This window comes from Pipra filicauda, unplaced genomic scaffold (genome assembly GCF_003945595.2).
Source record: "Pipra filicauda isolate LSUMZ 115617 unplaced genomic scaffold, ASM394559v2 scaffold36_size6622888_pilon, whole genome shotgun sequence".
Classification (NCBI taxonomy): Eukaryota; Metazoa; Chordata; class Aves; order Passeriformes; family Pipridae; genus Pipra; species Pipra filicauda.
The window spans coordinates 5,185,391-5,210,201 of record NW_024104498.1 but is presented as its reverse complement, the minus strand read 5'-3'; the positions used below and the strand labels follow the sequence as shown (position 1 = coordinate 5,210,201).

General features: G+C 50.3%; 2 protein-coding genes across 2 annotated transcripts; both read left to right on the top strand.

Annotated features, from left to right (window-relative positions):
- Positions 1–742: 742 nt before the first annotated feature.
- Positions 743–9,668, top strand: LOC114001782 (fatty-acid amide hydrolase 1-like). Its single transcript, XM_027747245.2, has 15 exons — positions 743–1,134; positions 2,261–2,374; positions 3,080–3,223; positions 3,529–3,662; positions 4,653–4,859; positions 5,262–5,302; positions 5,878–6,002; positions 6,187–6,312; positions 6,581–6,678; positions 7,063–7,162; positions 7,449–7,489; positions 8,065–8,104; positions 8,668–8,776; positions 9,093–9,238; positions 9,330–9,668. The coding sequence occupies exons 1-15, from the start codon at positions 967–969 to the stop codon at positions 9,456–9,458; spliced, it is 1,722 nt and encodes a 573-aa protein (XP_027603046.1). The 5' UTR covers positions 743–966; the 3' UTR covers positions 9,459–9,668.
- Positions 9,669–12,344: 2,676 nt separating this feature from the next.
- On the top strand, positions 12,345–23,096 carry LOC114001766 (vitamin D3 hydroxylase-associated protein). The gene is made up of 15 exons (XM_027747223.2): positions 12,345–12,637; positions 13,642–13,755; positions 14,092–14,235; positions 14,577–14,710; positions 15,031–15,237; positions 15,771–15,811; positions 16,386–16,510; positions 16,876–17,001; positions 17,718–17,815; positions 18,275–18,374; positions 18,607–18,650; positions 19,235–19,274; positions 21,392–21,500; positions 22,391–22,536; positions 22,831–23,096. Exons 1-15 carry the CDS (start codon positions 12,419–12,421, stop codon positions 22,957–22,959), a joined length of 1,776 nt encoding a protein of 591 aa, XP_027603024.1. The 5' UTR covers positions 12,345–12,418; the 3' UTR covers positions 22,960–23,096.
- Positions 23,097–24,811: the final 1,715 nt, after the last annotated feature.

Sequence of the window (24,811 nt, the reverse complement as noted above, 5' to 3'; positions counted from 1 at the left end):
GCAGCCAGGCACTGGCACAAGTGGTTCGAGTGCTGCCAGAGCAGCCCTGAGATCCTGAAGACTGAAGTAAAAAAAGCCAGTGGCCTGAGCAATAAAGGAAAATCGAGTCTGGATGCATGTAACTCCATCACATTTTCTAGCTCAGCATCTGCCCGCGGGTGGGTTGGGCACAGCTCGTCCTGCTGGGAGGCAGAGAAAGTGAGAAAATATCCCAGATCCTTCCCAACAGGTTTTTCACAACCCTATGGGCAGCATTAAACCGGATAGCTTGAAATATTTGCTGACTAACTTTTGGGAGTGGTGAAGTTTTTTTTAAGGACAAGACCCCATGTCGGGCTGGTGGCCAAAGAAATTATTCTGGACTTTCCCTCTAAACGAAGTGCAAGGCAGCGGGGAGCAGGGATGCCAGAGTTCTTTTGTTGGAAGCCGCGGCACTCAGCATAGCGCGGGCACACCCATGCTCTGCCCGTGACGAGTGAACTCCGCTGGCCACCTCCTGGGACATTTACTGTTTCTTTTTCCCATAGAGTTGCTTCGCTCTAAGAAATGCAAAGGAGTCAGGTATCTTTGGGACTCCCCTCGCTGCTGTTTTGATGCTCCAAGCCAGGACTGGCCCCAGAGGGACGGAAAAATTACGGGGATATCAAAGCCTCGCTCCGGGAACGGAAAAACGAATAAACCTCACCAGATAGAGACCACCCAGCACAGGGAGGGGCGAGCTGTCACCCAGGAACTCTTCCTGCTGCCGAACCTCCCCCTCCCTGCCCGCGCCGCGCCCGCACAGCGGCAGACGGGTGAAATCCCTCTCCGGCTCGGAATCCTGCCCAGGTTTTGCCTCGCTCTCCGCACCGGCGGGCGGGTGCCCTTGGCCGGGCCGTGCGGGCGGCGCCGGGCGCGGGCGGAGCGGGCGGTGGTGCCGAGCGGGGCGGTCCCCGCCGGGCCGGGGGTCCCCGCCGCAGCCCCGCCATGCGGGTCCCGCTGCCCGCCCTGCTCGGCGGCTCGGCCGCCCTCCTGCTGCTGCTGCTGCGATGGCGGCGGCGGCGGGGGCTCTGGAGGAAGGTGGCGGAGGCGCAGCAGCGGCAGGAGCGCAGCCTGGTGCAGATGGAGACGGCAGCGCAGCGCTTTCGGGAGCAGGTGAGTGCCGGGAGCCGCAATCCTCGCTCCCAACACCCAGGCGGGTGGGCGAGCCGAGCCGCCTCTGCCCGCCGGGGGCTCCTCACCTGGGCGCTTTTCCCGTCGCACAGCCCCTCCGTGCCGCCCTCCCTGAGAGGCGCGGCTGCTCCCGCAGGGCTGGCCCGGCTGCCAAGCGGTATCCCGGCTCCTCATATGGACCCACGGGGATTCGGTGTTGTTATTTTCCCTTTCTGAGCCAACGTGTGCGTGTACCCGTCGGCATCGCAGCGATCGCCGCTGTCGTGGGGATGAGGAGGAAGCGCTACCTGGGGCAGCGGGGGATAACGGGATAAACAGTCACCGGCAGCGAGGAAAGGAAAATCCCTGTCTGAAAGCTTTCCGGCACCTTCGCCGTGGTGGGAGGCTCAGGCCGGTTGAGGGGGCAGCTGGAAGAGGCGAGAGGCGATGTGTTATCAGCAGGGGCCAAAGTGCAGCCGCAGCTGCAGGGGGAGATGCGTTTGTGCCCCACGATCCCGTTAGGCAGCCCAGCCTTAGGCTGGAGCAGAGCCATTCGGGTTCAGAGTCCAGCTTGAGGGGAGAGTTTTGACACGTTTTTCATGGTATTTAGTAGGTGGTGAGGAAATTTCTGCTGACCCAAAAGTGACCTGACTGCTGCCAGCCAAGGGGCTCCCTGATTTTTGCGCTTCCCTGTAGGATATCTTGGTGGTGCCAGAAGAGCTGGCTCCGGGTCCGGGTTTGTTCCTTGGCGTAACAATGTCTATAATCATGATGCCAGCTCCCACTCTGTAATTCAGCAGAGAGCATTGCACTAAGACGTTCCCCCAGGCCTGGCCATGACCTGTAAGAACAAGGCTGTGTGAAAGGCAGTATTTTAATCAGCACATGCTTAATGAGGCTGCTCTAGCTAGGAAGCAAGCCTGAGAAAGCCTGGGCTAGTACTGGCCCTGCAGGTTTCACACCATGCTCGCTGGTATCAGGTAGAGCAGGATGTGGTCTTGAGGCAGATTCTACATTTAGCTACTAAATTGAAGATATTTTTTTGTGGGGGTTACAAAGGGGACCAAGGAGAAAGCAATCCACCAGCTGAAGTAGAGGTGTAACATTGCCTGTTCAACCTTTCCCATAGAATCCTTCTGTGAACGTAGTCTCCATCCTCTCTCTGCCTTTGCCGGAGCTGTCCAAGAAACTCCGTGATGGCTCCCTCCCTCTGGACCACGTCTTCTATGCCTACGTGGGCAAGGTGAGGAGCAGGGGTGGTGGGGCAGCATCTTACCCACAGTGAAGCTGGCTTTTTTTTGGAGAAGCCCAGCACAAGGTTCAAACCTGGTTTAAATGCTGCCACTGCTCACTGGTTAGTGAGCCCTTCTGTGCTTTTCTGTGAGTGAGGAGAGAGCTGGGCTTCTGACTGCCATAGCTCTCAGCTTGGTTTGGAACAAAAAGTAGCAGCAAATTCAGCATCTGGAGAGCCCATACCTTCCTAGGTGAGTCCACACCTTCCCTGGGCAGGTATACCCGTAGGGAAGTCACAGAGTGCTGCTGTTGTCTTCCCTCCATCTCCAAATGGGTTGGTAAACCTCAAAAAGTCGGTGTTCATGTTCATTCTCTACTTTTGCCATGATGTCCTGATCACCTCCTAGGTTCCCTCTTTGGGATTATCATTTTTGCCACCCCAGAAGCTCAGTCAAGTCCATGGTATTTATCTGGGCTGAGTGCCTCCTTCATCATGCACCAGCTGGTGCTATGGCCCACCCTGTGTCCAGAAATAATTTTGAAGTTTGGCATGAAAATGTCTTGAAAAGGAGCAGAAAGGGCTGCCCTGATACCGACTGCTCAGATGGGGAGATGGAAAAGGGGGAAGAGGGAGGTATTCCTTTGCAGAACAGAAGGCCGCTGTGCAGTGCTGCAGGCTGTGTCTCACCCGTGGGCTTTGCCTGCTTTCCCCAAGGCCCTCCAAATCACCACAGAAACCAACTGCATCACGGAGTACCTGCAGGAGAGCGAGACCCAGCTCCGGAAGGCGAAGCTGACGGGGAAGCAAGGTTTGCTCTACGGGGTGCCAGTCAGCATCAAAGACTCCATCGACTGCCAGGTACTGCCAGCGTGATTTTGTGCGTATCCTGAGATCCGTGTGGTTTGAAGTTTGGTGGCAAGGGGAGGTTTGACCTCGGCATCTGGCTTGACTTTGTCACAGCTGATGAGGGAGTTTGCTGCCCCGTCTCCCGTATGAGCCAACAGAGAAGGCTGGTCAGATTTACTGTCAATGCACTAAGAAATGTGTGTGTGGTGGATGGGTTGTTGGAGGTGTGTGTATATGCTTAAATATATAGATAAAAATACGGGGGCAGGGGGGATTGTGCTCCTCCATTTGGAAACCTCGTTGTCCTGTGTTCCCAGGGTCACGATTCCACCATGGGTTTTATAAAGAACCTCAATAAACCCGCAGCAGAGGACAGCGTGGTGGTGCAGGTGCTCAGGAGACAGGGGGCAATTCCATTTGTCAAAACCAATGTTCCCCAGTCCCTCATCAGGTAGGTGGGTGCTCCATTCCCTCAGCATAGTGTTGGTACTCCCTTCCTCATCTCGAGGGAGGGTTTCTACCCAGTCTCATTCTCATTTCCCTCATCTTTTTATGTAACAACACCTGGTCCCCATCCCTTATGTCTTTGAGTTTCACTTAAAGTAAACACATTTACGCTGAGGATAAAAATTAACTCTAGTTCCAAATGAAATAAAGAAGCAAAAGAGGACGAGGAGAGAAATTGTTGCTCTTCTTTCCTGTGCTGGGTGTTTTTAAATCACTTTTTTTCCTTTTTTAAATTAACCTCTCAGAGGTGATCCTACAGTGCAAACACATATTCATGGAAGGGGAAGCTAGTTTAGCTAACAACCTCAAATTATCCTGCCCCCAAACATCCTGCTGTATCTGGCAAGACCACTCTTGGTGTCATTGATATGGGGTGAACTCAGGTGTGCTCCGCTGCACAGTGTCCCTGCATCCTGCCAAGTGAGCTCTGGCAAAGCTCCTCTGTGGGTGACTATTGCCCAAGTCCTATGAAATGCCTTCCTTAAGGTGATGTGGCAATGGCTGACCATGTTTCAAAAAAGCCACACAGACGTGTTGCCTCAGGAATTATCAGATTTTGCACCAGTTCCTGGGGAAGTCCAGTGTCAAATATCGCTGCAGTTGGCATTTGGCCTGTTCTCAAGCAGGGGCTCAGCTTTGGGTGTCCTGTGGCACTTGGGACTAGCTGAACAAGGAGACTTTCCAGAAGGCTTAATGTATTTGTGCTACCAGAGGTTCTCTCTGGGGAAGGCTTAGTGACACTGAAATTAGCTGTCAGTGAATTCAGGTATTGGGACCACCAGGAAAAGCCTGGTGGTCTTCATGGGATCTTTAAGAAGCTCTGTCAGACTAAGTGATGTCAATGTAACAACCTTCTCACGGTCTTTTTGTTGTGACTGGGCTCCACAGCAGCAGATACCTGCATCCCTCATTTGCAATCTCTCTCTCTGTTTAGCTATGACTGCAAGAACATAATCTTTGGTCAGACGCGCAACCCTCTGCTCTACACCAGAACTCCCGGAGGCTCCTCTGGTGGAGAAGGGGCACTTGTAGGAGGTGGTGGGTCCATCTTGGGCATTGGGACGGATGTAGGAGGGAGCCTGCGTTTTCCTGCTGCCTTCTGTGGGATCTGTGCACTCAAACCCACCGGGAACAGACTCAGGTACTGTGAGAAATGCAGCGATGTCTGTAGGTGGGACTCACCCTACCAACCACTGTGCTGGGATGATCCTACTCCTGTGGGCAAGGGGAAACTTGGGAGGAACTGGGAAGGGCTTGTTTATCACTTCTGCCTGGGCATTTTCTGGAGCTATATGGAAGGAAGCATCTGTTCTCCCAGAATGGAGATGGGGAAAGTTCTCCATCCAGATGCTAAGGGGGTGGTTGTTCCTGACTGACGGGACACTTGGGCCTAGGCTGGGGTCTCTCTTGGATTTCCCCTTGACTCTTCCTTCTGCCAACCTTTGCATCTGCAATTTTAATTAATACTTGCTACTGCTTAAAGCCTTTACCTTCAACAAAAAGTACTCAGCTGCTGTGTTGTGTGTGTCTCTTCTCTTTGCAGTAAAAGAGGAGTACTGTCTGGAGTCGTTGGGCAGAAGGCAGGTAGGAATTGACGGCTATCCCCCAGGGAGGGCAGCAGGGCAGGGAAAAGAAGGACCCTCAGATGGTTATGGGGGACTTTCTCCAAGACCCATATATACAGGCAGATTCCCTTTCAGGGACTTTTTCAGAGAGCCACCCCCATACCATGATTTCTGAGAAACTGAAATATTTGTGAGCCCAGTGGAGCCGTTTGGGTTACACATAAACCACAGCACACTCTGTAACCCACAGGTCGCTGCTGTTTTTGCCACTGCTTCATGGGAGGTGGGATTAGCAGTCAAAGGGGGTGTTTAATGTTGTCCTTGTGTCATTATTGACAAAGCTTTTTGTTTATTTGTTTTGTAAATCATTAAATGGAGACGCCAGGGCACATATTGATGGACAACAGCTCTGGGTCCATAATGATGGACCTGGTGGTGGGAAGACACTTGCAGGCATATCCCCAGCCCAATTCTTAAAGAGGAACTGTTACCAACATTACACTAAAGACAAAATGATTCCAAAAGGTCCTGCTTTTGCAGAACATGCCCTTGAAAGATGCCCAGCCATGAATGTTCTCTTTTGGTTTCTTCCAGTGGCTGCAGCAGTGGGGCCATTGGCAAAAGACGTGGAGAGCCTGGCGCTGTGCCTGCGGGCGCTGCTGTGCGAGGACATGTTCAGCCTGGACAGCACAGTGCCACCCCTTCCCTTCAATGAAGAGGTACAGGACCTCAGAGGGGCTGGAGGTCTCTGGGAAGAGCTGCCATCACTCAGGGTGAAAACACCTGACCTGCGGGTGGGCACGTGGGCGAGAGAAGTGCTGCTTTCCAGACCTGCCCTGTGTCACAGGTGTACTGCTGGCTGCCCTGGTATCCTTCCAGCTGGCGCTCTCCCTTGCTCTGCAGGTGTATTCCAGCACGCAGCCCCTCCGCATAGGGTACTATGAGACCGATTTCTTCACCATGCCGAGCCCTGCCATGAGACGTGCCGTCCGGGAGACGAAGCAGCTCTTGGAGGAGGCCGGCCACACGGTAGGAGCCGTGGGCTGCTTGGACATCAAGGGGCCAAGCCCATCCTGTATCTTTTGACTCGTCGGTTGTTGCTCAAAGGGAAAACATAATTTTCAGGGAAGGATGGGTGAGGTGGGGAGGATGTGGTGACCTCAGATGCTAGAGGCTTTCCTGAGGGCTTGTCAGAAACTCCTCAACCCAGCTCGGCTCATTTTAAACCCTCGATGGCTTCTCCCGCACAATTTCCTTGTGCCTCTGCCACTGATTCCTTCCTCTCTTATCCTTCCAGCTGGTGCCCTTCGAACTCACAAATGTGGACTACGTGATCTTTAACTTCTGCGTCAGGGGAATGTTTGCAGATGGAGGCACTTCCTTTATCAAGAAATTGTAAGTAATGCCTGGAGCAGTTTGGTAGGGTTGGTGCCTGTCTATAAAAATCCTTCCTAGGGTCTGGCTATCACATGGATACAGGTAGCAGATCTATCAGATCTATCAGGTAGCAGCTTATAGGCACTGGGATTTACTGGGGATCTTAGCATCAAGTAATTCAGCTGAACCTTGGTTCTCTTTTGGATTGTTACTAGCCTTGATAGATGAAAGAAGACTGGGAGCTGACATCCTGTAAATACTGTGAGAATCAGAATTGCCCAGTGGAATGGAGCAAACCTCTTTGTCACTTAGATATGCTGTTCAGAGGGGTTGGCTTGAGAAAGCTGATCTGCTGTGATTGCTTCCTACCACTGCTCAGCTAAACACTCCTTTCCCTTTCAGCAATGGGGAACTTGAGAAAGTCGGCGTGGGGCTGCTGATCTGCTTGGCAAAGTCACCACACTGGCTGAAAACTCTCCTCTCCTGGATTGCCAAACCTTTCGTAAGCTCCATTTCTTTCTAGCATAGACAGAATTAAGCAGTATGTGGTGAATAACTTGTCTCCCATTGCAATAAGGCTTTGTCATAGAGAAGTCTCTTGGCATTGCTTCCTGGCTGTGCTCAGACACATCTCCAAACTGGAGTGATGCTATTTCTGTCCATTCTCTCCCCACTTTGGGGAAAATCCACAAGTCCTGCCTGACCGCTGAATAAATACCTTATATTTGTGACTGAGCTGTCTCAGGACACATCAATTATTTGCCTTTTTTTTGCTTTCTCCTTCTCAGGTACCTCGATTTTCAAGTATCATAGCAAATATGAGAGCAAAGTGAGTAAATCTGAGCCTAACTAAGGGTGTGAAGATTTGGGTTTCTCTTCTGGGGAGCAGTGTTTGCTACATTAGGGACACTGCCACAGCTGCACGTGCCTGAGGGAATGCAAGGCAGAAAACACAAGGGTGGGAGCAAACTGAGAACAGTTTGTGTCAATGCCATAACCCTTCTGGGTTTGGGAAACTGTTCTGGTGTTGAGGTGGGAATGAGAGCAGGGGCTCACAGCCTCTTAGGAAGTGGATGAAGCCTGTGGGAATGAAATACAGTGTTTGCTTCAGCACTGGTTAATGCATCCATCATGCCACAGGGTAGGGACCCCATAAGGCAGAAAAAAGGTGTATGCACAGGGAAGGAGACTTGCTCTGCAATGTCAGTGTTGGGCAGCTAGAGATAAAAAAGGACTCAAATTGTGTAGCAGAGAGGGTATGCTAAAGTTCTCTCTTCCCTTGGCTGCAGCTCCAGGGGCAGAGCTAACCTGTGCCCATCTGCTTTTTGCTGCTCTTCCCTGCTTCTAAAGATTCTCTTTGCAACACCTTTTGATGCCTTTCATTGATTTCATTTCCTTTTTCAGCACAGTGGATGAAGTCTGGAGTCTTCATCATGAAATTGAGGTAAAGTATTGCATTTTGGGGTTAGACAGTTTTTGTTTGATTTCTCTTTGGGAAAAGGCAGATTCAATGCCCACCAAGGTTAGGAGATGATCAGTGATGTAAGGTAGGAACATGTCACTCCTCAGCCGATCTCACTTGGACATGAGAGTACTCAGCACATTTAAAGATTAGGACAACATGTAGACAAGTTCATGATTCTGAATCAGGCCTGTATTTTTTACACCTACACTTTGAAAACGTAGGTCATCACCTGCAGCAGATTTGCCTTTGTTTCCATTCTTGTTTCCTCGAGACCCATGACCATGTCCCAGGTCACCATGTGCCCCTGCACTCAGTCGTTTCCCACCTCCAGTTTACCAGGGAGAGGGTGCTTTGTATGCTGAGCGGGCTGCTGGCCAGGCAGCAAAAGGTTGCTGGATTTTAGCAGAACCAGGCCTGATGTAGCCTGTTGGCTGATCCCAGAGAAGAGCCGAGAGCGTGGCCGGATGCCCAAGGAGAGCCTCGACCAGCAGCCATGGGACGGCACATCCACCCCACTGACCACCACCAAATTTCCTCCTCAGGACTTTTGCCACCAGTTCATTGCCCAGTGGAAAAAGCTGAATCTGGACGTCATGCTCTGTCCCATGCTGGGCCCGGCCCTCGGCATCGGCTACCCTGGGAAGCTCTCAGGTAGGGCTGCCTCCAGCACGGCCCTGCTGTGGCACTCCACCAGTATCCATGAGAAGTGTTCCTCCTCCCCTCACATCCCCAGGGAGCTGGCCAGCATTGGGAAGAGCTCGTCCCTTGGGACAGCTGCAGTCCCAGCCCATGGGGTACTCCCGGGACAACCCCCCTGGTACATGTGGGAGCCCAGGGGCCGGTTTCTGTCCCTCAGCCCTTGAGTTCCCAGTGCAAGTGCCCTGTTTGGTGGAAGCTCACGTACACCAAGGGGGGTGAAGGCTTTCCCTGTGTCAGGCTGGCACTGTGAGCTCGCCCTCTCCCCCAGTGGCAGTCAGCTACACCATGCTCTACAATGCCTTGGACTTCCCTGCTGGCGTGGTCCCTGTCACGATGGTGACAGATGAGGATGAGGAGGAGCTGAAGGACTACAAGGGCTATTATCGGGATTGGTGGGACCGGACCCTGGCAAAGGTGAGTGGTGCCAGGTTCCCCAGGGGCACGGGCACCCCCATCGCTTCCCCTGGACGTCCTCATGCCCTCTCCCACTCTATCTGTGCCCCAGGCCTTTGGTGGCAGCGTGGGGATGCCCGTGGCCGTGCAGTGCGTGGCCTTGCCGTGGCAGGAGGAGCTGTGCCTGCGGTTCATGAAGGAGGTGGAGAGACTCGCTCTGAAGAAGAACAGTTTCTTCTGAGACCCACGTGCTCGCCTGGAGCAGGATCCCAGCTCACATCAGCGTGGGTCATCCTTCGGTCTGACCCACAGGACTCATGTTCCCCTCAGTGAGGATGTGGTGATGACTGGGATTGCTGCTGGCTTTGGGGTGCAAGGGGAAGGCAGGGTGAGCTCTGCAGTGGTGGAGTTCTCCAGTCATTGTCCTAATACAGTACCTTTTGTTATCTGAGTCTGTTATTTCAGATCTGTGTTTGTGTGTGGGGTTGGGGTGGATTTTAATAGCCCTCTCAACACCCCCCAGGGAAACACAAGAACACAATCTTTCTCATACAAATGGGGAAACTGAGGCACAGGGGACTGGTTTTGTCTGAGATGCTTGGGCTCCTACTTGGAGTGCTGTAGGAACAGGGATTTCAAAGCTCCCTGAGGATGAAATCTGGTGTTTTCCTTAGCACAGACCAGCAATCTGAAGTGAAAGCAGACTCTGGCAAGCAAGGAGGGAGCTGGCCCAATTCCCACAGCACAGTGCTGCTGGCACCCTGCACACCATGAAGGAGAAATCAGTAGAATCACAGAATGGTTTGGGTTGGAGGGGACCTTAGAGATCATCTAGTTCTGCCCCCCCTGCCACGGGCAGGACACCTTCCACTAGACCAGATTGCTCAGAGCCCCATTCTACCTTGCCTTGAACACTTCAAGGGATGAGACATTCACAGATCTGGGCATTCTATTCTTGTGTCTCACCACCCTCACAGTTAAGAATTTCTTCTTACACCTTATCTAAATCCACCCCTTTTCAGTTTGAAGCCTGTATTGAGCAGCGTGCCAGGGTTGGATGGATGGCACAGAGCCTGCCCTGCACACCTTCTCCTCCCCTTTGGCCCATACCAGTTTTTCCAGCAGGGTTTACCAGCCACTGGCAGCCACTGGCACCAAGACTGGCAGGACTGGCTGCTCCCAGCAGGTTTCCAAGAGTGTTCCAGGAAGGAATACCAGAATGCAAAAGTGTTTCCACAATGCGGGAATGTCAAAAGCAGATGGTAACAAAGCTCTGGCAGGATTATTGTTTGGGTTTTTAGTGTATTATTGTTGTTTAAACCAGAGCTGTGCAAAAGCATGGAGTCTTTTCAAGAGCTGGGAGAGTGTTTATCACAGCCAAGGAGAAAGCAGTCCCCAGGACCCCCATTCTTTATCAGCAGGCTTTGAAAACAGGAGGGAGGGAGCTTCAGGCATTCCATGACTGAACACTATGTAAAGCAAAGCCCCAGAAGAGTCTGGGTGGGGTTTTCCACTGGTCACAGGTGCTCTCTGCCCACACAGAAGATGCTGGATGGGGTTATCTGTTTGTATTTTAAAATTCAAGCCCGGAGGAGCTCGTGCCAGGAAAGGCAATGCCACCAGCACCCCTGCTCCCAGAGAGCCAAGCACTGTTGGTTTAACTGCTCTCTCCCTGGCATGGAGGTGGGCAGGGTGCAGGAGTCCAAACCACAGAGCCACCAGTGAACCTGAGCGTATAATTATTCCTCACTGGAAGCCCTGAGTCTCTAGGGAGCCACGACCACGGGACAGTGCACCAGGCAGGGCCAAAGCTGCTGGGCGGCTCTGGGGACTTGAGGCTGCCGAAAGGGCCAGCTGCAGGCTGCTCCCAGCAGTCAGCGGGGAGAGGTTGGTGACATACACCCCGAGTTGTTTGCCTCGTTCTTCAGCCTTCCCTGTCCGAACAGGGGTGATCCTCCTCACCTTTCCAGTCAGCAAACAATTTATCTACAAGGTCTCACTTCTCGCCCAAACTCCCTCCCCTGCTGCCACAGGAATAATCCCACCGGGCGTGTCTCTAACAGGCAAGAAGGTAACAGGGTAGCAGCACAATCAATCACTTCGGTCCCCAAACCAGACCTCTCCACCAGAGAGCAATGGTTACCCTGAATGCAGACCCCTTACAAGTTCTGCTACCCTGCTGCCTGGAGCAGGGCCAGCATCTCCTCAGGTACAGCTGGGTTGCGTTGCATCTTGGCAATGAGCTCTTGGAGGCATGCCCTGTTCCTTCCCTGTGGGTTTGCAGATACCTGAGGATCGAGAGAAGCTTAATTTTTTCAGCCCCTCCTCTCCACACTAAGCCACAGGACAGTCCTGGGCAGGGGCAGCACCCATGGCAAGGGGCAGCTCCTGGGGGTGGTAAGACTATGTGGTCCAGCTCCTTGCACCCTGCTGGCTGGAGGATGGCTTGGAAACTGGAGAGCAGATAGGACTCTGCATCCACCAGAGGGGATTTCCCAAAAGTGCTCACCTTCTGATCCAGGTTAACAAAAGGCTTTTCAAAGGGGCTTGGCTTGAAAATGATACAGAGGAGTCATACTCCTTGAAGGCATCTTCAGATGGCTCCTTCCATGCTGCATTTCCAGAGTCACCTGCATTCTCTTCATTCTCCTGAGCTCCTACCTCTCCACAGGGGCATTTTCACTCCCTGCATGAGGTTCCCCAGAACAAGCAGAGCTACATTTTCCCAGGCTCAAAGGGCTGCAGGTGATGCTGCCTGAGGGACAGGGATGATGGCCAAGCACCTCTAGTTAATGAGTGTAAATGTTAATTAATTAATAGGTCTGGGTATGGTAGGGATAGCCCAGACCTGGGCTTTGCAGGCACTCAGCTTTGTGTGCAGCCAGGGACAGCAGCAAACAGTGGCTTGGGGAAACACAGAGTTGGGGGACACCCCAGCCTTGGGGAAGCCCCCCCAAACTGAGTAAGCTGAGCATATGGCTTTGCAGCCTGACCCACAGCACTGCTCCAGCAGGCAGACCCTTTCAAAGTCCATGGTCTAGAAAGTCCATTCCTGGACTTTGTTAAGGCAACTCTGCTTCAGAGCTGATCCTGCACAGCAGGGCAGTCACAGAGTCTGCATTTATCTGCCCTCCTGAGGAGAAGGTGGGAGCCTCAGGTGTCTGTAGCTGGACCCGAACTGAAAGGACGGGGAGAGAAATCATGACCCAAGAGCGACTGTGGCAGGTCCTGGATCCATCGTGGGGGGACCCTCGTGCCCTCTCAGCCCTCTCAGCTCTGCTCTGCAGTTCAGCTGCAGCTGTCGTGCTCCTGAAATGGCTGGGACACAGGCAGGTCCAGCAGAAGATGCATGAGGCGAGGAGGTCTCGGGATCTGGCCCTGGAAAGGATGGAGAAGGCGGCTCGCAGGTTTAAACAGGAGGTAAGTTTGAGGGAAAATGTGTGTGGGAGGAAGGAGTTACATTTTGGATAACCAAAGAAATGGGGGAGCTCTGATCAATCCCTCTCTGAATGGTAGTTAGGGCACATGCATGTTTTCCAGGGTCACAAATCCAATGTTTTTTAAGGGTCATCACCCTCCACTGTCATGAAAACCCCTCCCATAACAGAGAGTGTAAAGGAAGTATTTCTTAATACAGACCTGTTGAGGGAATTCTGAGTATGAAAGACAGATTGGAGCTTGGGACCTTCTCAATCAGATCACCACCCCAGACCTCCATATGCCCTTTCTCCTCATCCATCCCTACTGCCAAGCCTTTCCTCTCCCATCCTCCTTACCTCTCCCCCTCCATGGGGACCTGACTGCCCTGTCACCCTCAAAGTACAAGGGGAGTTCACATCCTTCCAACATCTGCACATCAGTGACCAAAAGCCATTTCCTCCTGCCCATGCCCAGGTAAAGAAGCACCTGGATTTTAGGAGATCAGGTACTTGGAATTGGGATTTGTCTTAGACCCATAATAAACACCTACCGCTGTTCTTCTCTTGGAGGGGAGGTTGCAAACAGCCTACACACTTTTTTTTCCCATGTTAATGATAAATTTTGTAAAACTTTAGCTGGTTGAACTGCTATTCAAGTTAAGAGTTAGAGTCAGAAGAGGGGTGAAGGCCTGTAGGAGAGTAAACAGAGACAGGTCAAACCGCTCTTACAGGTTCACACAAGTCTCCAGTGAAGGAGCAGTTTTCTCCCTGTTTTGATCCTGGTTTTATGAACTAAGACTCAGCTAATTTCCCCGTCAGCAAATTCCCTGCTCCAGCACACGCAGTGCTCTGTGGGAGGTCTGCATTTCTACAGGGCATGTCTTCTAAAATTTTCTGTTCAAGGTGATTGCTGGGCAGATGTTAGAACTGGGTATTTGCAGCCTCAACACCAGCCTTTACTTTTGTTTTTTTTTCCCCTCTGCACTCAATTTCTTCTCCTTTTAGAACCCAGGCACCCAGACCACACATATCCTCTCGCTGACAATGGTGGAGCTGGCGGAGAAGCTGAAGGAGGGGTCCCTGTCCCCAGAAAGTGTCCTCTACTCCTACATGGACAAAGTGAGTGATGCTTTCAGCATGGAGGACAGTGGGACTTTCAAATTAAAAACCAGCTCATTTCCTGAGAGAAGCAGCAATGCTGGGGATTACAATTTGTCAGTACTGGGATGTCTGAAGCGTGGCTTACAGGCAAGTAAGTAGGACAGAGATCCAGGGCAGAAAATTATCCCAGAAAGAAACACCTGAAGTTTATAGATAAGATCTGAAAAATATATGTTGAAGGTTTGAGGAGATTGCATTTTCAGTATATACTTATATTCATATACTTATATGAATATAAGTAATGTCTCTTTCCACCCATTCTTCTGTCTTGCTGCTCCTCTCTGTTCTGGAGAGGCTTTGGAGGTGAATCGGGAGGTGAACTGTGTGACAGACTTCATTCATGGCTGTGAGGATCAGCTCCAGAAACTGAAGAAGCAGAAGGAAAAAGGGCTGCTCTATGGCATTCCCATCAGCATCAAGGACCACATTAACTGCAAGGTACACCCCTGATTCCCCTGCATCTTGGCTTGGAGCTGGAAACGGGCCAGGATGTCCCATCCTCACCTCAGGACTGGCTAAGAGTTCTCTCAGACAAGAATCTGGATCAAATATTGTGGGACCAGCAAACCTGCCTTTCTTCTGATGAAATCTTGTTTTCTTCAGAAATTTCTAACCCGCTCTGATCGGGTTTTCCCTGGGATAGTCAGGTCCTGTTCTGCCTCTGAGAAAACTTAGGTGGGAACTTTGGAACTGTAACAATAACAGACATAAATCATGATGCCTCCTGTGGCAAACAGGATTTCTCCTGTACGTAAAGAGCTTTGTTTCCCATCCCCAAGGGCCACATCTCCTCTGGAGGGATGGTGAAGTTTCTGGGCCAAGTGAAGGAAGAAGACAGTGTCATCGTCCAGGTTCTAAAGCACCAGGGGGCAATCCCCTTTGTGAAAACCAACATCCCACAGACAATGATAAAGTAATTGCACGTTTGCCTTCATGAAAACACTATGATACGTGACTCTTGCTATCACAGAGAGTGTTGGCAAGCTCCCTCCCTTGTCCAAGCTAATCATGCACGTTGAGTTAATTGCCTCCTTATTGCAGTCTGAAATGATTTCTCTCGTATTTGATGTCTCTTTCTCCTTAAATTCAGCTGTGCCAACAAATCTACTTCATGCTGATTCTACCTGCTGGGATTAATTCCACTCTCATCCCTGTACAGATCCTCTCTGCCCTGTATTTATGGTTTGCAGAGGCAGGAGTACCTCACTCACCTGCTGATCTTCTTCTCCCCAGCTACGACTGCAGCAACCTCATCTTTGGCCAGACACTGAACCCTCTAAACCACCAGAAGAGCCCCGGGGGCTCCTCAGGAGGGGAGGGAGCTCTGATCGCAGGGGGAGGCTCCATCCTGGGCATCGGCTCGGATGTAGCTGGCAGCATCCGCCTGCCCTCCAGCTTCTGTGGGCTCTGTGGGCTCAAACCCACAGGCAACAGGATCAGGTACATCCCACCTTCTGTCCTCTTCTTCCACCCAGTGTGGAGACTGCAAGGTGCCCCCCAAAGTGCATCAAACTTTGCAGTAGTGTCCATGGTTCCCTCCAGGCTTAAGTTAGCACCTAACCTGCCCTCGTGCCAGCTTGAGCTAAAGGTTCTATTAATGATACAAGATGACTTCTACCTGTTAGCACAACAAAGACTTATTCAGTTTTTAATAGCCCTGACCAAGAAGCTGAAAGCAAATGCTACAGGGTCACCTCCTTTTCAGATATTTTCCAGCCCTTGCTTTGCTTGTAAGAGTTTTCTGTTTAGCAGAGGTGATTTGTCCATAGATGAGGAATTAGATGCACCAGGGAAAGGAGATGATTAGCCCCTAGCATCTTACAGACCATGGAAGTTTTTCTAGCCTAGGAAGTGCAGGACCTTTTGCCCTACTAGATGTTGACTGAGGGCAAATGGGAAGTTTGCGGCTTAGTGTGGTGACCTGCCTTACAGCCAGAGCTGCTGCTAATCTGCTTCTCCCATTATGTTCCCAGCAAACAGGGTGTCGTTTCTCCTCTCGTAGGAATGCAATCAGGTAAGTCCATCCTGATGACATGTCACTACCGTCAAACCTTTGCTTCTTACATCTCCTACAACTGAAATGCCAGCAAGGGTGCTTGCTCAACGATGTGTCTCACGGCCAGTCAAACCAGTTACCTATTAGACCTGCCATGTGTTACTACCTTTTTACACCACTTACTCTCTCCTGGATGGTGGCAGATGTTTGCTGAATCTGAGCAGAAAGGAATCAACACCTGTCCAGGCAATGCAACGTGTAGCAGGAGAGGTGTGAGATGCACATCCCAAAGGCCTGGGATATTTCACTGGAGATGTGTCAGGAGACTGCCAGCTTCAGCTGCTGCTGGGCAGCATTGCTGTTGGCAAGAAGGCTGCAACCCTTCCTCCTTGTGCCTGCAGAAGCCTGGCCCAGAAGCCTGGGCCTGCTTTGAGACTGACAGGTTATCCCTGCTGGACCTCCTTGTACGCTACACTCATTCCTCATTCCTCTTCCCTGGCCTGACTGAAACTCTTCCCTGCTGGACCCCTACCGGTAACATGGGACAGCACCAGCCCACCTGCCTGCAGTGACAGGACCTTTGTCCTTGCAGTGACAGCGATGCTGGGGCCGATGGCGAGGGACGTGGACAGCCTGGCCCTGTGCATGAGGGCGCTGCTCTGCGAGGAGATGTTCCGGCTGGACCCCACCGTGCCCCCCATCCCCTTCGATGAGGAGGTAATCCCATGTCTCTATGTTCCCAGCAACAAAGTGAGACCTCAGGAGAATCCTGTCTGGTTTCATGTCCCAAGATAGCAAAGGATCCAGGGAAATACATGTCCATATGGACAGAGGACACCCAGCATGAGTGACCGAAAGAAGCAGCCACATGGCAGGGTTGGCAGGCAGGAGGCGGCGTCAGAAAGACCATGCCAAGGACCACTGGTGCAGACCTGTGTTCTGGACAACACTGCTTTTGCCCAGCCCTATTGTTCCCATCATTCCCCCAGCCCAGGGGAGCTCAGCTGGTGCCTCCCTGAGCCCTGGGAATGATCCAGTCCTGCACGTGTGGTGTGTGTAAGTCGTGGCTCCTCCTCTCACAGGTTTACACCAGTTCAAATCCTCTTCGCATTGGGTATTATGAAGGAGATGGTTACTTCCAGCCATCACCCAGCATGAAACGGGCCATCCAGCAGACAAGAGAGCTCCTCCAGGATGCAGGGCACACGGTGGGTTTCCATGCCTGTGGTTGCTTGGAGCTGTTACCTTGCTCCTTACAAAGTCTGTACAAATCACTTTCCATCTCCACTTTTCCTGCTCATAATAGAGGAAGGCAAATGCAATGGTTTATTTCCCAAACTGAAGTGATCTTGTTTATATTTCTGGCCTAGCAGACATGATAATTATTTTAAGGTATCTCCAAGTCACCCCAAGCACTGGTTTTTTTCCGTCATGTTTGCTGTTCCCATAAATATCAAGCACAGCAGTTTCCATGATCCCTCATCTACTAAACACAGCTTACAGATTTCTTGGTGGGTAAGTGGGAAGCGAGGCGGAGCAGTTAACCCCCCCAGGGACTTTCAGCCTAAATTATTCTGCAGTTCCACCAGTGGGGATTTCTATGTGGGAGCTGTTCCAATGATGCAAATTAATTTTAAAAAATTGGTGTTTTGAAGCCTCTAATAATTCTTCTCTAACATGTGGAGGAGTGGAGCCTGTGCCAGGTCACAGTAAGTGGTTTTGCCTTGGAAAGGACAGCAGGCAGATACTGCTAACCCAGCTCCCTTTGAAAATGGGGTCTTGCTGTCCTACAGCAGCGAGGAGGGTCTAAGCTTCCAACTACTTCACTTCCCAGGCATCTCACTGGTGAGGCAGCAAGGTTCACAGAGGGCTCTATGAATCATTCATCTTTGCTGCCTCTTGGACAGGGATGGTTTCCTTGCAGCTTGTTCCCTTTGCACCGCCCAAGATTGACTACATGGTAGATGAGCTGTTCACCAGAGGGATTTTCTCAGATGGTGCTGCTCACCTGGTGGACTGCTTGTGAGTAAAATCCCTATTTTGGTGTGGGCTGTGAGACTTGGCACTGTATACTATAGCCAGTGGTTGCATCCAGAGTGTTTATATTCTTGTGGGTGCAAACTGATACAGGAGCAGCAGAGGAGCAGTCTCTGGAAGGATGAATTTAGCGTGGGCAGCAGCCAGTTCACACGCATGGATAACATGGTAGATACCCAGCCAGCCACTTGCTCACTTCAGGGTGAAGCAGGCCCCACTGCAAAGCTCTCCAGAACTTTTAAAGCACTGATGACATAGGCAGTGAAGTACTGATTTATCTGTAACATTTGCTGTGAGCATCTATTGTTCAGTGTTTTCCTTAGAAACAGGCAGATTTGTCTTTTAGCGAGTCCCTTCCAAGACAAACTCTGCCTTGGAAGCAGCACTGCTATTGCTGTAGCTCTGGCACAGTGAATTGTCCTTTTTTACTCTCTGCCCTTCCAGCAAAGGAGACATCGTGGATCCTAACCTGAAATCCCAGTTCAATACTTACAGGCTTCCTGCTCTGGTGAAAAGGATCTTGGCTTTCCTTTTGAAACCCATAGTAAGTGTGTGGACGTGTCTTATTTGTGTTATAAGAAATCAGCAAGGTGGGAAGGTTTCCATGTGCAGGGAGGTAGGGGAGTAAAACCACTTCACTGGAAACCCTACCAGTTCTTCAGAGCCAATTCTGCTAGGACGGGAAGTGTTTCCCAAATGCAGTCACATGGTAACCAGCTATTTCAGCTGTGTTGTTAATGTTGACTAACCCCAAGTTTTTCTCTTCTCTCCAAAAGTACCCACGAATTGCTCGAGATCTCAGTGCTCTCTGTGGAGTGGGGTAAGACACACTGAAGTAGGTCTAGAGAAAGTTGATGTGCTTGGATGTCTCCACCCATACGTGCAGGGAGATGCCAGGGCTGTGTGGCACAGGCTGAGCCAGATGAATATAGGCTTCCTCTGCACCGCCTGGTCTCAGCACTGTGTTATCCAGGGCTGTTCAGCCAGAGGTTATTTTAAGAGCTTAAGGATCTTTTTAGTGACAGAAATCAGCACAGGGAGATATGGGAATCCACCATCAGGTGGATTCTGATGCCCAGAGCATCACGTGCCAAGTTAATGCAGAGGTCCCTGCATGCATGTGAGGTACCTGCACCTTCAAAAGAAGGAGAGACACACCAAACTGGGAGCAAGTGAATTTAGGAGACTGCCATGATTTCTGTCTAGGTGTTCTGGCATGCTTTAACATAAGCTCTTTCGATGCACCTGTAAGCACATGTGAACCCAGCTGAATCAGCTGGATGATGCCATAGCTTTTTCCCAGAATGGTCATGCAGTTTTCATAAAAATGGGCTGTCTGTGCATTTTCCTAATTCTTTTCTGTTGCCACAGTCACAAAGCTGATTAATTCTGTCACTTTTCCAGATCTGCCAAAAACCTCTGGGATCAGCACGGAGCAGTGGCGGTAACGTGACTCTTATTTCCCTTTTTCCTTACTAAATGTTGTGAGAGATCTCTAAAGTTTCTAAGCAATTGCTTCACACTCAGCAATGTATTTGGGGTTGGAAACGAATCATCATCCTTTACCCTGCATTGTCTAAGCAAAAATAGTGTAAGAACAGTCATTAAAAATGAGAGTTCATTTTTTTTTTTTCTTCTTTATGTCTCTCGGTGCAAATTCCTTATTTCAGACATTAGGTGATATTGTCAAGAGCTAAGGCCATGCTTGACCGGTCAAGCAGAGACAAAGCAGGAGTCAAAAACTGTGTTTGTGAACTCTGTGGAACCTTGGACAGGAAGCTTTCTCCTGGGCAGCTGTGTCCAGTGCTGCCCACAAACTGATCGGGTTCCTCTTTTAAACCGTTTGGGTTTTATGCTTGCGTTTGATTTTATTGACTGGTTCCTCTCCTCCCTGCTCTGATGGTTGGAAACTTTCATATTTCCCGTGCTCTTTATTCCCTTCCAGTTTATCCTTATTTTATTTCTGTCCTTGAGTGCAAATAGCACCTCTCCTCTCTGGTATTTTCCTCTGCCTCACTCCTACGTCTATTTATAGAGAGCAATTGTATCCTCTCTCAGCTGGTGTTTTGCAAGGCTGAAGAGGCTGAGCTGTTTTAGTGTCCACCCTCAGGGCAGGATCTGTTTCCTGGGACACCCTCACAATCCTCCCTGAGGAGAAACATGCCCCCAGCCTGCACCACCCAGCCTCTATCAGTGCCAGTCACTTGATGGATGAGCAGGCTGCTCTGACAAATTAGAGGGCAGAGGAAAAACTCCTACAAAGCTGCCTGGTCACTGGGCTGATGGGAGTGTTTGGAAGGAAATGGATTAGGGGTTTTTTTAAGGTGAAAACAGATTCCTCTCCCATCCCCCCCCCAAAAAACCACAAAAAAACAAAACCAGCACAAAAATACACATAAAAACACACATGAAAAACCCAAAGAAACCAACAAAAACCCCCACCAAACAAGCAAACAAAACAAAGGAACGCTCCCCCCCCCAAAAAAAAAAAAAAAAAAGAAAACTCTTTAGAAGGTTTGATGGCTTCAAAGATATTTTCAGTTGCTTTTGTTCAGTGAAACAATATTCACATGTTTTCATCTACTGCAAACAAGAGCCGATTCAAAACTTTTGGCTAGTGACCAGCTTTTTTCTCAGAAAAAAAGAAAAAAATAGGGTAGCTACACTGCCAGTATTTCCTGGAAACCCATCTCATTTGTTGAACTTTCATCAGGAAGAATCTCAGACTGCAGGTGGAAATCGAGGTCAGGCTGAAAAATAGCTCCAAGGCCAGGGCTTTTGTGAGAGATGTGGAAGACTCTTGTACAGAAAACTTGGAGTGAGACAGTTGTGCACAACAGGGATGGGACCATGGGACATGTGTCTGTATGTAACCAGACTGTGGCTGCAGAAACAACTGTGCTGTGGTCCATCCGTGTCTGTTTGCTAAGACAAAGTGGAACAGCTCTTTGAGGATGGATTAATTCGTCGCCTGATGTTCAGCAAAGCTGTAGTAAACCAAACTACAAACCTAGGTCTCTCTTGGATCTGCAGGACAATCCTGAAGCTTTGCCTCCTGCATTGTGGGGGGATGTCCTGAGGCTTGCCTTGCTGTCTCTTGCTGCCTCTTTTCTTCGCCTGTATACCCAGGCAGAATGAAAGAAGTATTTGTGAAAATATTTTGGATTCGTGTCTTTTAGAACTTTCTGTTGAAATAACCAAATCTTTTAGGAAATGTGATTTTCAGTCAGCCAGACCTAATTCTTCAAACTGCTGTTGATCTCCATTCAATACAATTCAAAAACAAAACTGTTCATGGGAAGGATTGGGTTAATGCTTGACGAAATCAAGTGAGAAATGCACACCTAGCATTAATGTCTAGGTCTGGGTAGCACATGGTATTCTGACAGGAAACCTAAAGGAGGAAGAACAAGGACCCTTTCAAAGCACAGCTCAGATTTTATCTTATTTTTTTAGTTGTATCCAGGAAGGTTTTTTCCCCTCCTTTTCCTATGTGTCAGCACTGACCTGCCACTGCTGTCCAACAGACACTTTTGTCATCTCCTCTATCTTTCCTCCCAGGTTTACCGCACGGAATTCATTGCCAAATGGAGGAAGCTGAGGCTGGATGTGATCCTTTGTCCTGCCCTGGGGCCAGCCTTTAACCACGGCTATGCTGGGAAGCTCTTTGGTAAATCTCCACTGAGGTGTCTCTGGGTGCATCCCTGGCCGTGTTTGTGGGCAGAGCTGGAGCAAGATATTTTGGTCTCTTGGACATTCCCCAAACCATGTACATTGCTCAGTTTCCCTCTGTGGAAGAAAGCAAGGGAGAAGTCACCTCAGTGGGTCTTCTCATTCCCCCACCTCATCTGAGCTGCTGGTGTTGGATTATTATGGGGCAGCCATTAGTGGCACATCTGTCCCCAGTTGTACATCAGTGAGTTTCCCTTCATTGTCTGTCCTGTAGAAAGCCCAAGAGCTACTCTTGCAGCAGAGAGTGGCAGTGAGGAGCGGCTGTCAAAGGGGTGGTAGACTTTGGTACAGGGCCAGGCTCTTCTGAATGCAGCTGTCTCACATTTCCCAAGACTTTGCAAAAAGCAGAAAGGCCCATTGCGTGTGACTGGCAGAAAAAGGCATTTTTCTATAGCTTCCAACAAACAGTCAGGGTCCTCCATCTCCCTAGCAATGACCTTTTGGGATCCAAAATCCCCAAGATGATGTTAACATAACTGGACATCAGGAATATCTTGAAAAGATAGCTGAGACTTTTCCCCAGGGAGTAGGAGATATAGATGCAGACTGTGAATCAGATCAAATACTCATGTCTGTCCCTCCCAGAGCAGATCTGATCTCCACATGACTGACAGGTGAAGGTGTGGGTCTCTCTCTGGTCTCAGCAGCCATGTGGCCCTCAAACCTCTCCATCAAAAAAGTCCCTTTGAGGCAGCATGTTTTCAGGGTCTCTTCAGGTCCAGCCATTCCAGATTACAATTCCTGCAGCCCGAATTATCATCTGAAAGCCACTGCTAGCCCCACACACTGAATTTTGCCATTTTGCATGCTCTGTGTGATCTTTTCCAGCTGCGACCTCCTACACCAATTTATACAACGTGCTGAACTTCCCTGCTGGGGTGGTGCCGGTCAGCACGGTCACGAGAGCCGACGAAGAGGAACTGAAGCATTACCAAGGGCACTACAGAGACCCTTGGGATAAGAGGCTGAAAGAGGTCAGGGGGGAAAAGGCTTAAATCATAGAAGAAGGTTATGACTGACACAGTGACACCTCTGGGATATTGTCCCAAGGCTTGTCTACATCTCCTGGTGAGAGTGGGAGCTGGTTTAGCCATGCAGTTGGCATTCTCTGTGTTACTACCCTGTGTGTGGTGCAGCAGCAAGGCTGGTGTGTGTCAGCCTGACAGCTGTTCCCTTGCTTGTCTTCCTCTGCCTTCTCTTCCCATAATGTCTCGTGCCTCCCCGGGCGCTCTGGTGCTCTGACTCAGCACCGTCCTTAACTTTTGCAGGCTGTGGAAGGAGCTGTGGGGTTGCCAGTGGCTGTCCAGTGCGTGGCTCTGCCGTGGCAGGAGGAGCTGTGCCTTCGCTTCATGAAGGAGGTGGAGATGCTTGCCCACAACACAAAGAGAAATGTGTGATTTCTGGGAACCAGCCTTCACTGTGATGACTTTTCATTGCCTGCCCTTCACTCCAGCCACCTTCTACCCGATACAAAAGTAGATAGCAAGGCTCTGAACTAACATTTCAATAAACTGGCACAAAATGCTGTTTGAAAATAGCAAAAATCTCACCCCTGTCTAAGTTGTCCTTCATTGTTAAACTGAGTCAAAAAAGCAAAAGAAAGCAATGAGAGTTAATGCTGTAACAAAGGAACCCCATGACAATAGTGAAAAAATATCTGTTGTATGGTGTGAGACCAAACAGCTGTTTATTGCAATATTTTACTTCCAGCAGCGGAAAGGAGCAGACGATTGTGGGAGAGTATAACCTGGTAAGTGCAGAATTCCCTCTCTGGCTGTGCCATTGGTTGGCTAAGAGACTTTCTGGCAAAGACTTGCAGTCAGCCCATCGGTTTAAATAGCTGCCAGGAGAGCTCTCCTCCACAAACTTGTTGGTCCCCTTCCTGAACTCATTTGCTCCCTTGATCTCCACATCATCCAGCAGTTTAATTGTTCAGGGAGTAGTGGAAAGCTTAATATTCTGTGAGAAATGGTAACTGGTCTGTCTTCACTCCTGTTCCTCATCATTTCTTCCAGTTAAACAATGGGAAAAGATGTGGGTTTATTGCCTATAAACACTTCAGGGAAAACTGAGAAAGCATTTCTGTGCCTGCGCTTAGGCCATTCACACTGTTTGGTGTTTCCAAGAACACCGTGACAACTGTGTGCTGTTTCTTGACCCACCCTTTGCTCTCAAGGTGAATGAAGACACTGGAGGGAAAGGTGGGAGTGATGAAGCAGATGCTTGGAATAAGCAAGTGTGTGTTGAAACAAGGCGTGTGTTGAAGCACGGCACGATCATTAGCAATGATCACTAGCAATAATTCCTTCTCCAAGCCTCCATATTTCTCCAGGCACCAGGGCTGGAGGCAGTATTTTCCCAACAGGAGGAGAGAGCCAAGGGTGACAGTGCCCTTGTTATTCACCTGCCTCCCTGGGGCAGTGCAGGGATGCTGCAGTCATCCAGCCACCTCCCATGGCCACAGGGAGGTCTGAGTCACACAGTGAGCGTGACACAGTCACACAGCCTGACTCACCATCCTCTGATCCCCACACAGTCAGGAGAAGATCCATGGCACAGCCCTTCTCCAAGGAGATGCCCTGATTCTGCAGGACTGCTGCTGGGGGCACCACCCACTGAGATCCTGCTGGATGACCATCACTATCTCAGGCCAGGAGCAAAGGTTTTTAGCTGTCCTCCCATAGGGAGGATGGGAGCTCACCATTAAACAGGTAACCTGCCTGGGTAGTATTCCTGGATAGATCTGAGCATGCACAGACCTTGTTTTTCAAGGCAAGAATAATGTCCTTTGCTTGTCTATCCCTCTGTACCTGTGCAAGGCTGAGAGAGTCCTATTTCTAAAAGGAATTTCCCCATGTATCCTTGCACTCTGCATTCCAGCCGCTCCTTGTGGATGGCTCTAGAAGAGATTTACTGTTCCTCCCACTTTCCTCCTGCCTCCAGCCAGTCACTAGATCTCAGAATCCCAGAGCACTAGCTCCGAGGACACAGCACCCAAAGGGAAGTTCTCACAATGATCCAGCAGATGACTGAAGCAGAGTGCCTGGATGCTCTCAGCCCTGGTCTCAGCTCAGCTACAGCTCTCCTGGCACTGAAGTGGATGAGGTGGAGAAGACATGTCCAGAAGAAGATGGACAAGGTGTGAGGGAAACAAGATACAAGCTTGGACCTGATTTAGAGGTCTGGTCAGGAATTTAAAGGGCAGGTAAGTGCCTCAGCTGGACAGAGAGTAAAGCACATTCCTGAGTA

Bases quoted from the DNA above. Each gene is read 5' to 3' on its own strand.
- LOC114001782 (XM_027747245.2), top strand. From the start codon at position 967: ATGCGGGTCCCGCTGCCCGCCCTGCTCGGCGGCTCGGCCGCCCTCCTG. The intron at 4,860-5,261 runs GTACTGTGAGAA...TTCTCTTTGCAG, and splicing joins CCCACCGGGAACAGACTCAG to TAAAAGAGGAGTACTGTCTG. The intron at 8,105-8,667 runs GTAAAGTATTGC...TTTCCTCCTCAG, and splicing joins GTCTTCATCATGAAATTGAG to GACTTTTGCCACCAGTTCAT.
- LOC114001766 (XM_027747223.2), top strand. From the start codon at position 12,419: ATGACCCAAGAGCGACTGTGGCAGGTCCTGGATCCATCGTGGGGGGAC. The intron at 16,511-16,875 runs GTAATCCCATGT...CTCCTCTCACAG, and splicing joins CCATCCCCTTCGATGAGGAG to GTTTACACCAGTTCAAATCC. The intron at 17,816-18,274 runs GTGAGTAAAATC...CTGCCCTTCCAG, and splicing joins GCTCACCTGGTGGACTGCTT to CAAAGGAGACATCGTGGATC.